This window comes from Larus michahellis, chromosome 3, assembly GCF_964199755.1.
Source record: "Larus michahellis chromosome 3, bLarMic1.1, whole genome shotgun sequence".
NCBI lineage: Eukaryota > Metazoa > Chordata > Aves > Charadriiformes > Laridae > Larus > Larus michahellis.
Window position 1 is genome coordinate 82,022,892 of NC_133898.1, and position 14,995 is coordinate 82,037,886.

The 14,995-nt window shown below is 38.1% G+C and overlaps 1 protein-coding gene across 1 annotated transcript in view; it reads left to right on the plus strand.

Moving 5' to 3' along the window:
• Nucleotides 1-14,995, plus strand: part of SEC63 (SEC63 homolog, protein translocation regulator) — a 63,376-nt gene that overhangs the window by 23,478 nt on the left and 24,903 nt on the right. The window contains exons 4-9 of the mRNA XM_074581002.1: nt 957-1,069; nt 3,923-3,984; nt 7,609-7,667; nt 8,419-8,469; nt 11,167-11,275; nt 13,853-13,947. Coding sequence (XP_074437103.1) covers nt 957-1,069; nt 3,923-3,984; nt 7,609-7,667; nt 8,419-8,469; nt 11,167-11,275; nt 13,853-13,947 — 489 coding nt within the window. The remainder of the gene's footprint in view (nt 1-956; nt 1,070-3,922; nt 3,985-7,608; nt 7,668-8,418; nt 8,470-11,166; nt 11,276-13,852; nt 13,948-14,995) is intronic.

Consider the following 14,995-nt stretch of genomic DNA (forward strand, 5'->3'; position numbering starts at 1 on the left):
AGTGTCGGAAAATGATAGACACATTGAATAAAGAGATAAAGTAACAGCCAATGAAGCCTCAGGGTAGTTTAAATTCTGGTTTAAATTTTTTGAAACAGTACTATAATCTTTACGTAACTTCTTGTGTGTTTGTCATTTATTATGCAGTTAAGGTCAGCATGCTCAGCCTTTCTACCACAATGTTGAAAAGTCCTATGGTAATGTTTCTGTGAAACTTAGCAGATAGCTTGCTAGAAAAACTGTCGGTGCTTACTATAAAGTTTTGTGGGTTTTCTTGAGTAGTGAAGTTCACAGTCCAACCTGAAACTTAATGCGCAAGGAGTTGCGTTGGTAGCATTTAACAACATGCTGTAGTAGAATAAAAATTGATCTTTCTCAGGTATAGGTAATGTATTCCCTTTGTTCAAGAAGTCTGAAATAATTTATGGGTAGGGTGATTCTAGTCAAAGGCATTCTTAAGCAGCAGGGCAATCTGCTGTTCCTGGTGACTGACAGATTTATTTCTGCCTACAAGCTGCAAGTGAACCATCATACTTGATCTATGAACTCTTTTCCATTTGAATAGAAGAATATTGCAAGTGAGAGCTCCTCGTATTCATGAATATGTTTAGGAAAACCTGTCAGACAGATAAGGCGGGCTTACATTTTTTTCCTATGGATGGATAAACAAGGTAATCCAAAAAAAAACCAATACCCACCCATCTGAATGTCTTTTTGTTAGACTGTGACTTCTAACTTGTTTTAAAAATACAATGGTTATAAAAATGTTATTAGAAAAATAATCATGTTTCCACGAAATGCATATGTATTTTCATCATCATAGCATATTAGAATATAATTCTTTAGTTCAGTGAATGGTTCAGAGAAATATTGCACAATGTGCTTTGGAGTATAAATACAGAAGAATTTATTTGATTTAAGGTATTTATTCATAACTCAAAACTTTCCTTTTTAAGGGAGCAAGCGTATCAGAAATTAAGAAGCAATACCGTGCACTATCGCTAAAGTACCATCCAGATAAAGGAGGAGATGAAGTTATGTTCATGAGGATTGCTAAGGCCTATGCAGCGTAAGTTTCTTTTTTGCCTACAAAAATGGGAACTTGATATTACGGGGAGGGAATCTGTAAGGTAATAGCAGGGGTGACCTAAGCAGCCAGGAAAAATGTGTTCGAGTATGTAACGAAAGTCAAAACATGTCTCAGCTCAGTGCATACTTGTTCTGTACAAGTTAGGAAGGATAACTTAATTGTTTAGCAACTGTCAAAATACTGTAAGGTGTTAGGTCTTTGTGTTTAAAAACCCGTGTCAACTAGGAAAAGTGTTTCCAGTGCAATACATATTGAATCTCAAAAATGACAAAGAACAAAATGGGTGTTGTGGTTTTTAACCAACCCTATTGCAGCAATTCTGAAGCGTTGTTTATAAAATAAACATACTGTTCATTTCACCTGGTGATAAAGCCAAAGTTAGAGACAGTATTTTAACTCTATTCCCATCTAGTGACAAAGATACTTCATTCTCGTTCTGACTCAGCTAGTTCTCAGCTCCCCCATGTCCCTTTTCATTTGCACTTGCCTTGCAGTCCTGGTTTTTCACTCTGTGACTGTTTCACATTACCTTTGTAGTTCTTAAAAGCTGAATCCTTGAATCTTCTTTTCCTCCAGAGTATTTTTTGGTCTTACCTCTGCTTATAGCTTAGCCTTTTTTTTTTTCTTTTCTTTATCTGAGAGATGATGCCTAGTATTAGAATTCGGTATAACGGATATCCCTTTTTATTGAATTTTTCAATAATCAAGATGTGGGTTTGGGTTTTGTAATGCTGTTCATACACGGGATGTTAATACAGCTGTATATTCTAAATTCATCTTTCAGAGTCCAATACTCTCTGACCAGGTTGTTCTAGATATTCCACGTGTGGAGTATGTTTAATATCAAATTTGCTTACCCGGATACAGTTGATGTTACACATGATTTCTGGTTTGGTGGACTGATACGTTTGTATTGTGGTTTTAGTATGTTTTGTAAGTTAAACTTAGCAAAATACAGGAATTTCAATACACAGTTCAATGACAATACCAATGTGATTCCCATTAGTGGTCTCTCTAATACACTCACTGCCCCAACACTGGGCGTCCCCAGGTGCTGGGAAGGCAAGTGAGGACTGAAGCCAGCTCGAGGCCATTGTTCTCTTCAAAATTCTTTTGCCAGCTGTCTAGTTTTTATACTATATATTTGGCTGAGCCAGGTATGCACTCCCCCCATCCTGGTCTTGCAGACTCGAGGAAACTTAACTCACCGGACGGGGAAACAGTTTACACCACCAGTTGATCTGCTCAGCTGTTGATAGGTGTTTATCTAAAACAAAAGCCACCGTCTGGTCCCCTGTGTGTTAAGACAGAGTCAGCTTCTTTGCAGCAGCTGTGGTGAGTCACTGTGGTGCAAAGCTCAGACTGACATCGCCCATGCCCATCCTCTCTGAGCCTTCTTCCGTTGTAGGTGTTTATTGGGTCAGTCGCACATCATCAGAGAACCTAGCAAGTTGGTGATTTCTGCTTTTCACAGAATGGTAGGGGTTGGAAGGGATCTCTGGAGATCATCTAGTCCAACCCCCCTGCCAGAGCAGGGTCACCCAGAGCAGGTTGCACAGGAACGCGTCCAGGCGGGTTTGGAATGTCTCCAGAGACGGAGACTCCACCACCTCTCTGGGCAGCCTGTGCCAGTGCTCTGCCACCCTCAGGGTAAAGAAGTTCCTCCTCACGTTTAGGTGGAACTTCCTATGTTCAAGTTTGTGCCTGTTAAAAGTCAGTTCTCTGTGATTGACCTTACTGACTGTTTGAGAGTCCTTTTTGGGGTGAGGTGAGAAGAACCACCACCATACTCACTTGAGCAGTTTTGAAATCATACTTTCTGCTTAAACACATCTGCATCACTACAAAAGTCTCTTCAGTAGGGTATTCTGGTATTGCTTTCTGAACTCCTGGAACATCTCACGTCTTTGCTTTGCAAGCTTGCGCTCAAATGCTTGGTGATACAGTTTGATACTTCAAACACTAGTGCAGGGGCTGTGGTAGAGGCATATCTAGAAGTAAATGACAGTGAAGTTCCTCAGCTGTGCTGTCTTGAAAGAATATAAAAGCTACCCGTTCAATGAGTCTGCTTGTTAACAAGTGTGAGACTTAGAAATGATGGGGAGACATCTGATTCACTGGGTTTCTTCTGTGAGACAAAAATCTTCCATATAGTGACTGTGTGATGTTGTGTTTCCTAAAGCAGTATTCCTCCTTCTAGTAAACAGGGATTCTGTTTGAGGTGGTATATTACTGCCAAGAAACTGTCATTACAGAACAGGCATAGAAACTGTAAGTTTTAGGAGGTGGTGTCTTAATTTATTTCTCTAGTCTTAAATATGAAACAAGGAAGTTCCAGGGGAAAAAAAAAAGGCAACACAGCGCACACATGCTATCAAAGGCTAAAAATCTAGAATAAGAGAATTAAAAGCCCACACGGACAACTTCTGCTGTATCAGCTCATCTTGCATATTCACCTTCCTTCCAAAAAAAGATCATGTTTTCAACCTTGGTTGTCCTTCAAAATTTGCTGTACTGTTTCCTGGCATTAAAAAGTGCTCTCTGCTGATGGCTACGTTGTCACTGTCATGAAAGGGAGATGTGATTGTTCCAAGGTGCACCTCGTGCGCCTGATTTCTTTTGCTGTCAGAGAGCTAAAAGAATTCGCCCGTATCGTGAGGGAATAGAGCATTATTGTTTCATATCAGTTTTCATACAAACAATAGCAGAAGCTGTTTAGCTAGCCAAATCATCTCTGAAAGATAGTATAAATGCCCCATTTTGAAGTTTCTGTATATTAATGATTTAGAGAACTTTCTTCTGTATTAATTTAATATCTCTTGTTGAAACTAGCTTAACTGATGAAGAATCACGAAAAAATTGGGAAGAATTTGGTAATCCAGATGGACCACAAGGTAATAATTACATAAATCATGTAATTTCTCTACATTGAGCTGTGTAATACCTGATCATTTGAGAAGCACTCAGATCTTAATGTATATAGAATAACTTTTTCCTGTGATTTGAAGCAATGCATCCGATCAATTCTTTGCATGTGAAACTGGCTCTGGGGTGGTGGTGGGAGGGAAAGGCAGGGAAGAGTTTGCTTTCACATTTCTCAAACTTCTCATTCGAGAAAAAAGAGAAGGATATTTTTTAATTAGTCAGCTTCAGTAAGTATACAGAGAGACTTGCCAATATTAAAAGGAGGTATAAGCGAAAACCAGCATAATACCCATCAGCAACTCGTCAATTTTGAACACATCTTAGTATTTGTGTTCAGATACTATAAATGTATATTGAAAAATTAACGATTAACTGTAACGCAATAAACACACTTTGAAAGGACGTATGTGAGGGTATAGATGTATTTAAATAAATACTGTATGCACATCTGTCTTCCTGTCATGGTTTTGGCCAAATTGGCCAGTGGCTGGTGACAGATGCTCCCCCCCAGCCTCTTGTGCACGGAGAGGAGGAGGAGAGATAAAGAGATTTATGAGTTTAGAAGAAACTAAACTACTTTAATGAAATATTAATAATAAAATAAAAAGGAAAATAATGAAATAGATACAGTGTATAAAAAACCGTATTAAGCTCCCAGCATGATGTCACCGACAGGCACTGGGGAAGTCCCAGGCTGGACTCAGTGACGGGTGGGAACCAGGTTCCAGAGTTGGAGTCAGGAACACACGGATCGGGATCAAAGGCAGATGAACAGACAGGGTCCTCCTCGGATGTCAGCCATTGAAGGAAGAGAGTTGACCCTTTGATCCCTCAGCTTTTATACTGAGCATGGGGCAGATGGGATGGAATACCCCTGTTGGTCAATTTTTGGTCACCTGTCCTGTCTGCTCCTCCCCACAGGTGGGACCCCTCTATGCCCCTCCACTTCCAACCCTCCAACAGGGCAAATAACGAAATTAGCTTACTTTGGTGGTTATAGCAATAAGTATAAGCAAGAGCCTCTGTGCATACCATTCCTTGGCACAAACTGTCTTATCACTCTGAACGAACTGTTTTAGGCACAACATGCTGTTAATTTCAGAGAGTTAGAAGAGGCCTAGCTAAGACCTAAAATTACAGAACAGAAAATTGGTTCTGTTTTACCTCAAACCAGGACACTTCCATTTGCTGGAAGCAGTAGTGTTTGACTGTAGCTCTATGCCACTTTCATCCTGAGGAGTCCTGATGATTATCTAGGTAGATCTATGCTGGTAGATCGTTCCTGGGCAGGTAGCTACATGGAAGTAATCGTGATGATGGTGTATTAAAGTTTTGCAGTAGATGATTAAAACTAATTCGGACATAAAATTAATAGATGTAGGGTTTTTTTTCCTTCTCCTATTTGCAGTTGTGTGAGTTGCTTGTATAACATATAACATTTTTGTGACCGTGTTAAGTGGACTAGTTGTGAGGAAGAATATTGTGTATTTCAAGCTGCTTCTGATACTCATTACAAGCAAAAAGGAAACCTGCCATCTATTAGGACAGGCCTCTCTAGATCTCTGCTTGCTGATGCCCTGCAGTTTGCGGGACTAAGTTATACCACGTATCTACGTGGAATGAGCTAAGTCCCGCTTGGAAGTAATAAATGGAATTTGTAACTTAATTGTGAAGTTACAGGATGACACGAAGGAACTTTGTGCCGGAAGTTCTTCTTCTGAATATTATCCATCCAACATGGGAAATTAATTTTAAAAGGGAGGGGCAGGGGGAACCCCAGCCCCTGAACCACTGTTTCAAAGAAAAAAAATCTTCCCTCTCCCTTCAGAAAAACAACTGCACCAACTAAATCATAGTTTGACAAAGACACTTTCTGATGGACTAAGGTGGTGGTTCAGTTTCTTTAACTATTGTGTTTTGTAGCATAGCAAATTCCTTTCAGCTCCTAGCGTCTCTTGGTTTCCTAGCCAGGCAAGTAGGAGGAACTCTGTCCCACGTGCTGCAAAATACAAATAAGATCTTGCTTCAGAAATGCTGTCACAATATCAGCAAAATGGTACTGTAAATTTTAGTCTGGAATATGCACAAATAGCTTTCCTAGTACCTTTCCTGATGCTAAACTATTTTTTTGCATCCATAAGGTACTAACTTAGTGTTGCCAAGACATAAGATTTCAAGTTAGGCAGTATGTCAGTGCCCTTGAAATGGACAATAATGTAAGGCAGTTTTAGCAGGCTATTTGCCCTTGGCATTTGTTAGTGCTTCAACTCAGTGAGCGTGGACAGGGCAAGGAGACTCCTGGACCAGAAGAGAAAGAGCCTTGTACTGAGCTACTTTAGTTCTGGAACAGCTTGAAGCTACAATCCTAAAGGTCAAAAATATTGTGGGAAACTGAAATTGATTACCCCAGTAAAAGACACATTACATTTTTAGTAGATTCTTCTAAAAATACATAACCATTAACAGATAGGAAAGTGTCTCCACTCTTCTCCAGAGTAGGGCATTTCCCATAACTTAACGTGGTAAGTTCACTGGGTGTTACTCTGAACTCCTAAGCTTGAGGTGTGGTTGAGTTGGTCAGATGTTCGAGTCTCAACAAACAGTAGTTTCCAGCTTAACTATGTAGAAATCACTTAGGCTTGTGCATAACAACTGTGGTTGGTGAACTGATGGCTGTCACAATCTGTTGGAGACAGTATCAGAATACTATATAAGTACATAGGGGATCCTAGTCTGTCCTGATTTAAGGCAATACTACTCATTGATACCTGCTAGTACTGAGGAAAGCATGTGGGGTTTTTTCTGTTTTTTTTTTTTTTAGCAGAATCTTGAAATTTGTAAATTTTCTTTTTTCTTGATTTCCTACAACTTTTAGTGTTGGGATAGGTAGTGCTTGCAAAACTTCAATTTATTACCACTAAAGTGTCTGAAGACAAGCTATTTTATGCTATTCTTTATTCAGATCTGTGTACTGTAGATGTTACTGTTAGAGACATCATGTCTTCCATTTTCTGCAGCCTAACTCCTTTTGAATTGCAAAGTGTTCCTTTCTTACCAATCACACAGAAATTTGACTGGCAAAGGGTGGTGTGTTGTGTTTTTGTTTTTGTTTTTTTTCACAATTTACAGCTTAGAACACTTCCCTAAAGTTACAAACTAATAAAACTTTTTCCATAGAATTCATTTGCTCAAACAGTTTTCTTGCAGTTCATGTATTCACTGAACTATATATATTTAAACTGCTGAAAACTCTGCAAGGCAAAGCTCATAAATCTTTCCATCTGGGAAATCTTTTTCTCCCTTTTTTTTATATTAATGAATCCTGCATATTTATTTCCCTGCAATATGTTAAGTTAAATCATGGCATTTCAGATGTTGCATTTAAGTCTTGTTATTTTATTGTATACTTGAGTGTGTTTCTAATTTGTTTTTTGATTTTGCTAGATTTGTTAGTTTTGCTTATTGAAGTGATAAACATGAGGATTTTTTTGTGGGTTGGTGGGTTTGTTGGTTTTTTTGTTTGTTAGACTTAATGTGACTTTAAAACAATTCCTTAATACTTTATAGTGAATTTCCTTTCTTTCATCCTACAGCCACAAGCTTCGGTATAGCTTTGCCAGCTTGGATTGTGGATCAGAAAAATTCAATTTTGGTGAGTTGGCTTACTTAGCGCAAGATTTGAAGGTGAACTTTCAAGCATTCACTTTAAAATGTTTGTGCTTAATACTGCACATTTTAGTCAAAACACGTAGTTAATACTACTTTGGTCCAAATGCACATCTCTGAAGCAAATTTCAGGAATCGAAGTGTTACAGTAGCTTAAATCTAACCTTTGAGAGTAAAGTATTAATATGTTTGGAAGGATCTCATTGCAGTGATAATGAGGTTGCACTGCGGTCACCCCTGCTACAAAATGTGTGTTTGCTGTTGCAAGGAGACACGTATAGAGCCGTTTGTTTGCTGTATTTCTGTAGTTCGTTTGGTTTGCTAGCGATGCTGTAATCATACAGTATTTAAATGTTCTTTCTGTTGTGTTAGTTGCTGTAAGGTATTTGGCTTACCCGCCTGCTTTCTTTTAATGTGGTAATCATCTCTGTCCGCTGCATCACAGTTTAGCTGCCAACTCTTTAATTATTAAAGAAACCCACCCGATACAATGCGTGGATGATTTAAGAGATTACTTACACTAAACTGATACTCCTTAATTAAACCCTACCCAACTGATTATATTACTTGTAAGTTGTTATTCAGAAATAATGACAGGTATTATGCCACAAGCTTACATTAATTTGTAGTAGGCTTGTGGTAATACTACTTGACTGTATTTTACAATAAGATTCAAAAAAGAATGGTATTAAGTAACTGAAGTATCTAATGCAGTATGTTTCATGATTTTTCTCTAGGTTTTGCTTGTATACGGATTAGCATTTATGGTTATTCTTCCAGTTGTTGTGGTAAGTATTACCTAATTAATATTCTACCCTCTGTAACCAAGCTGTAAACAAAGCTGTCTTAGATATAAGTAGAGTTGCTCATTCTTGCCTTTCACGGAGAGAACAAGCAAGCAAGCTTTTTTTTTTAATTACTTTAAAATGTGGGTGTTTTATTATGGAAAAAGTGTAGCCGCCGTAGAATTTCCAAAAAAAAATGCAGTGCCAAGATAGAGGGCTTTAGGGAAAATATTAGATATCACAAGAGTTAGACTGAGTTGTACCTTCTGTCATTTATCACATGAAAATGAATATAATATGATGAACTCAAGTATATTCAGTGGTGTTACTGTAGAGCCAAGACTGAGATGTCTGTAGCTGATGGTACTAGAATGATTACTGCATGTGGAACAGGTGGTTGATTTGGTTTCCCCTAGCTGCCTTTGTTTTCATAACTTCAATTTTTATCTATCTTCTGTACATGATGAGATGTCTGTCCTTGAGATTTCTTTGTGTGAGGAATCAATTGCTAGGTGACTAGTATTTTAGGGCTCGGGTTTCCCCTACAGTATTGCTTTTGAAAAATATCCCTTCTCCAGTGATTGTGCATTTGGGGTATGGCATGAAGAAAGGCTCATAAAATTGACACCCAGAAACCTTCATGCTCTTGGGAATCATAGAATAGTTTGGGTTGGAAGGGATTTTTAAAGGTCATCTAGTCCAACGTCCCCTGCAATAAGCAAGGACATCTTCAACTGATCACGTTGCTCAGAACCCCGTCCAACCTGACCTTGAATGTTTCCAGGGATGGGGCATCTACCACCTCTCTGGGCAACCTGTTCCAGAAGAGAAGGTTTTCATTTGAGAAAGTGTCCTGGGGTCTCAGCAGCTGATTTTATCTCTGTGTGCAGAAGCTCAGCCAGGCATTATCCCTCCTCTTTGAGAATCTTTCTACATAATTGAAGACTTAGTGTAGAAAATCACATGTAGCTATTTCATCAAGTTGTTGAATAAGTAGTCTAAAATCCAGGGTACAATGTCTGCATATTTTCCTGACTTTCCTTTTAAGATTCAGTTGTTGTTTGATGATGCTTTTTTGTATACATGTACTTTTAGTGATTTATACCAGCTTTGTCATAGCTCAAGTGAAAGTAAACATCCTTTTTGTTGTTAGAAAGAAATGTTCTGAGCAGAGAAAAAAATAATCTGCCTCTTCTTGCCCCTGTACCAGATGTAGACTTCTGTATTCAGACTTGTCACTGTAAATTTCTTTTATAGTCAGTGAAGAGGAATAGTCATTTTTATGGAGCAAGCTATTTTATCATTTTATTCTAAAGTAGACATAGAAGATGATTCATGCTTTTAATGGGCCTGTTTCTCTTTTATGAATCAATAAAGAAGCTGAAGTTAACTACAGTGTAGTCATCCTATATCTGAGATAGGCATCTAAAATAAAGGCTAGTTCCACCCTTTGAATCCAGATCAACAAAAAGGGGAAATACTGATACGTAGTACTTTAGACCTCACTGACCTAAATAATGTTCTATGCACGAGACAAGCTGCATCTGCAAAAGCAGTTAGGGCAGCCTCTTTCATGTAGACTTGGACTGGCTATAGTTATACTTTTCTTCCAGTACCTACACTTAGACAAAAATTTGATTGCTATGGGACTATAATTAATTTTTCTGCAGGAAAAACTTTAAAAAATGTTGTGTACTGTTTTGTATCAGGATTCATCTATTAATTGAAAAATCAAATCTAGTTTATTAAAACAAACAAACAAAGTTTGTGGGGAGCCAGTCCTAGAGCATTTCCCAAAGAAGTAAATTGCAGAGTTCTTGCTATAGTAGGGGAATTTACACTATTGCCTATTAACTTAATAGTAGTAAGCATCACTTTACTGCTTGTTACTCTTCACTTGTGATAAACTTTACAATAGATTGAGACGTGTCTTGGTTGTTTTTTCTCATGTTAGTGGGCATTGCTTACAAGGAGGAGTTTAATCAACAGACTGCAGTTTATAACCCAGCACGCCATTTTTCTTAAAATATACTATAGAGTACAGTCACTGTACAGTGAGTTCCACCTTGTTTCAAGTCGGTGGTGTGATGCTAATGAGGGAGTTACTGAAGTGTTTCTGAAGGTTTGGAAAACTTTTTCCTGTCAACCTGAAGGCACATGACTTAATTCTGAAAACTTGCAACAAGGGCCACCTCCAGATTCCCTTTCTGAAAAGCATTTTCTGATTAAGTGACTGAAATGATTTTTTGCAGATTTTTTTTATAATGAAAGAAAACTCTTATTTTGTTCTTGGTTTGGCCTTGGTCTGCCTAAATTGAATTTGATTTGAATGTGTTGCACAATAAGGAGTTACCATGTATATAGAAAGTGGTAGATTTACTGTTTAGTGGATTCACTAAAAATAAACAAAGCAGTGTATGTGTGTGTGTTGGGGGAAATTCTCTAGGCTAGAGGTAATCTAAAAACTTTGGCATCAGATTCTTTCAGATGAACGTATTGATGTGCTTTTAAAATTTGTGTCAGCAAGTATTTTTTTTGTTTGTTTGTTTCCCTGTCCTTTCTGAAATTAAGTTGACCTTAACATAGGTAAAATCAGTTGGGCTGAGTTAGCTGGTTGGGAACAGACATGAGGTCATCCAGCATAACTATTTCGATGCTTTATCATAGCTGATGTCAGTTTGTTTTTGTTAAATGTCTCAGGGTTCCTGGTGGTACCGATCAATACGATACAGTGGAGATCAGATTCTCATTCGGACAACTCAAATATATACATATTTTGTCTATAAAACACGGAACATGGACATGAAACGTAAGTAAAAGGCACCGTGAAATGTTGATGTGTTCATCTGGAAATGTCGATCTGCTGATGTTACAATGCTTCTGCTTTATAAACCTTTGTTAGGTTAAAATAATGTTTCTGTTTCTTTTAGAGTGTTTTTAAAAACTTCATTTTGTTGCAGCTGAGGAGTACCCTGTAAGAAGACAAGTACTGGGGGGAGGGATGTCTGTATACCTAGTATACCTATACACTTAAAAAGAAAAAAAAAAAAAAAAAGAAAAAAGGATATTGTATATTGGGAAAAGCATGCCGACCTGCCTGTAGTCCTGAGTTACTATGTACCCACTAGGATTGCAGCCTCTCTCTGTGTGTTTTCTTCTGTTAGTGTAACAAAATAGGCTTTTGGAGTTTTTTAGGGGCTGTCATAACGTTTTCATATTGCCAAGGAATAAAATAGCATTTCTGGTTCTCTGTTCTTACTTGTTATGTTATAGCTAAATTTCAGTTTAAAAATTTTACTCCCTGTCAATTTCTCGTTACTCTGTTACTTGTTTATAGTTTTTTTTATATACTTATTTTTCTTGTCTGCTCACTTTTAAAGGAATAAAAAAACCCTTTTACTGGGGAAATCTGTAGATGCATTATGTTAGTGCAGAATTGTACCTTTCAGTTTGGAGGCTGGCATGGGCCTGAAGAATTAGCATGGTACTAGTTAGTTCTAGATTGGATTTACTAGATTGCATGCTCAGAGCAATTGAAAAGCAGAATTAAAAAAACAACTAAGAAACAAACCCCAAAAGACCTCTAAAAAGAGTCCATAAATATATTCTCTTACTCCTTTGAATTGCACTGTTCAGCTTTAGATTTGCTGGAAGATTGGTGGAAGAATCTGCTCTTGATATATCCCTTTCCTACTGAACAGAAATGCTTCTCAGATAATCCAAGAGGTCTAGGAGATGAGAGTATGGAAATACATTTGCTTTCTAGTCACAGCACATATGGATTTATGTGTGTGTGATTAATTCGGACCAGTTTATGCTCTCCACCTTGTCATACTCTTAACGCTTTTTCCCCTCTCCAAAAAGCTAGGTGAGAAAGGAGGAATGAGAGAGTAGATGAGACTTCTAAAGAAGTTTAGGGAAATCACTTGGAACCTGGTCTCTTCTTTCTCCAAAGTTGCTGTCAACAGTAGATAATTTCGTGTTGAACCTGCAAACCATAACTTTGAGGCTTGCCTTGTCTCCTACGGGTTGGTTAAGAAGTTAACCCTGAGTTTAAGTGGCCTTATTTAAGGATTTAACACTTTCAGGGAGTCCTGGGGTCAGAGGCAGGTCAGGTTTTTCCACTGAGGTCTGTTGTGCTGTCTGAATGAAGAATGAGGTGAAGCGGAGGTGGCTTAGACAAACCATACAGTGATCAGGTAGGGCTTTTGCTCGGTTGTGAATGCCACAGGGGTTGAAGGTGCCAGTGCCAGAACTCAAAACGTAAGCCTGGACAGATGTAATCAAACCGGGCTAGTGAAATGGTGAGACAAATCTGTGTGACTTGCCTTGTGTTAGATATTTTTTTAGGTTTCAAGACTCATTTGTCTTGAAACCTAAAAAAGAGACAATGGTCCCTTCCAACCCAACAGATTCTAGGATTCTGTGAGTTCAAAAAACTTCCTTTCTTGATGATCCACAATTGTGGATCTTAAATAATAGGAAAGTATTTATAGTTGCCTGAAACTCTTCAATATGCTCTGCTCAGGAAGTAAATAGATAATTGAGAATGGAAATGAAAATTGATGCTCAGAGAACTTGACTAATTGTTAGTAGGTGGAATTCACTGAGCACTGCAAGTAGGCAAAAATAACTTTGACTTGCTCAGTAGAGAACTTGCTCAAAATTTAAGAATGAAGCTTGAGTAACTATTGCTGAAAAAGTTATTTTCACTGAAGCAAATGATGGGGTGAGCTTTCTCTTATTGTTTGTGGCTGAGGGGTTTGATGTTCATGAGCAGAAAACTCATAATGGGGCTAAAATACCCCATTGTGTAGGTCTTTCCTCTTAATTACACATTTTGTGGGATTTGTTTGCAGGGCTATTTAGTGAACTGTTTTTCTAATAATTAAAAAAAATAAAAAAATTGTTTGGTGACTTTTCAAAGCTGACTGACAGAAAATTGAATTGAAATTTTATCCTTCCTGGCTCCCCCCTCCAGTGGTGCTCCCCCTCCACATGTGGTGGCGCTGCCGCAGGCGTGTGAATTGCTGAGAGGAATGGTTCTGTGAGACTGCAGAAGTAGTCAAACTGCTGTGCAGTGACGTCTCCCACTCCTAAAGAAGCCTGACTGTGTTTTTGTGAAGACATTTAGGGTCAAATGCTGGATTTCATGCAGTGCAAAATGGAGTCTTGAGCACTTTCTTTTGTCTTGTGCCAGGCACTGGTTCTTGCCGCCTTTGCCCCATGGCAGTAGTAGGTGATCCATTAGATAGAGAACACAGATATTCATGGTTGCTGGGGGAAGAGTGGGGATAAGTTTCATGGCTGAGGGTTCTGAAGAAATCATTCAGTGGCATAGGATGTTGCTGACATTTTCTCTGCCTGCCTACAATTATCTTTGCAGGGCTTATCATGGTTTTAGCAGGGGCGTCTGAATTTGATCCTCAGTACAATAAAGAGGCTACGAGCAGACCAGCAGACAACATCCAGATACCACAGGTTAGTTGTATCAAGAGGTGTTTTATAAATAACTTCAAGGGAAGAGGAAGGTGGTGCTTCCAGGTGGCCAGCTGACGGAATTCAAGTTCTCAAGGCATTAAATTTGTTGAGACGAAACAGAAATAGGAATTAGAAGCTAGACTTTATTTATTTATTTATTTTTAAAGAAAAGATGCCATTAATTGGTGATAATGCTTAGCTTAAATGGAATCAGTTTAGTTTATAGACTGCTGGGTTGGGTTTTTGGGGAGGGGGAAACTAAATAGGGAATTAAAGTGTCAGTCCTTACAAATTTTGAGTATTGATATAAGGAGGTGATTGCCATTTGATAAAGTTCTCTTAAATCATTAACACAAATCTGGTTAAATATGTTAATGTTGAAATAAAAATATTATCTGATGTCTGAACTAATAATGTCTTTAAATATTTTAAAAATTCCTCCATGAACGTCGGTTTCCCTCTGATTACCTTTTACTTTCATTTCCACTCAGTCTTCCCAACAGAGATGCCATAATGCATACTGTGGCAAATAATTATTGCTGGCAGAGTTTTACTAAATCTTATTTATCAGTAACTAACATTTTTGTTTTACTAAGTTTAAAACACAGTATACAAATGCTCCAATGGAAATGATTAGAGTTTGCAAAATGTGTGTGGGGGGTAGTCTCACAGATTTAACCTTTGCATGCACACAATTGAATTTTCAAGTCGTAAACATACTTTCATGTCCTAAGCATAAAGAAAATAGACTGAGATACCTCTTTACTTGATCATCTTTGTCTCTTTTACAAATTCTTTATCATCTTGTGGACTTTAAGGGAAGGAGCTGGAACTGTGGCTAGGTGAGGTTTTTCAGCAGTGGGAGCACATGACTGGAAAAGGTCACCTTGATCATCACTTCTTCTCCTGTGCTGTTGCAAGCATTGGCATTGTACAAGCCCTTTACATTTAGTCATTCTTTATTTAAAAGGCAGTCAAGCCTCCTGTAACCATGTCATACTCAAAAGCTGTTCCAGAACTTACTGTTCTAGTGGTTAGGAGTCTTGTT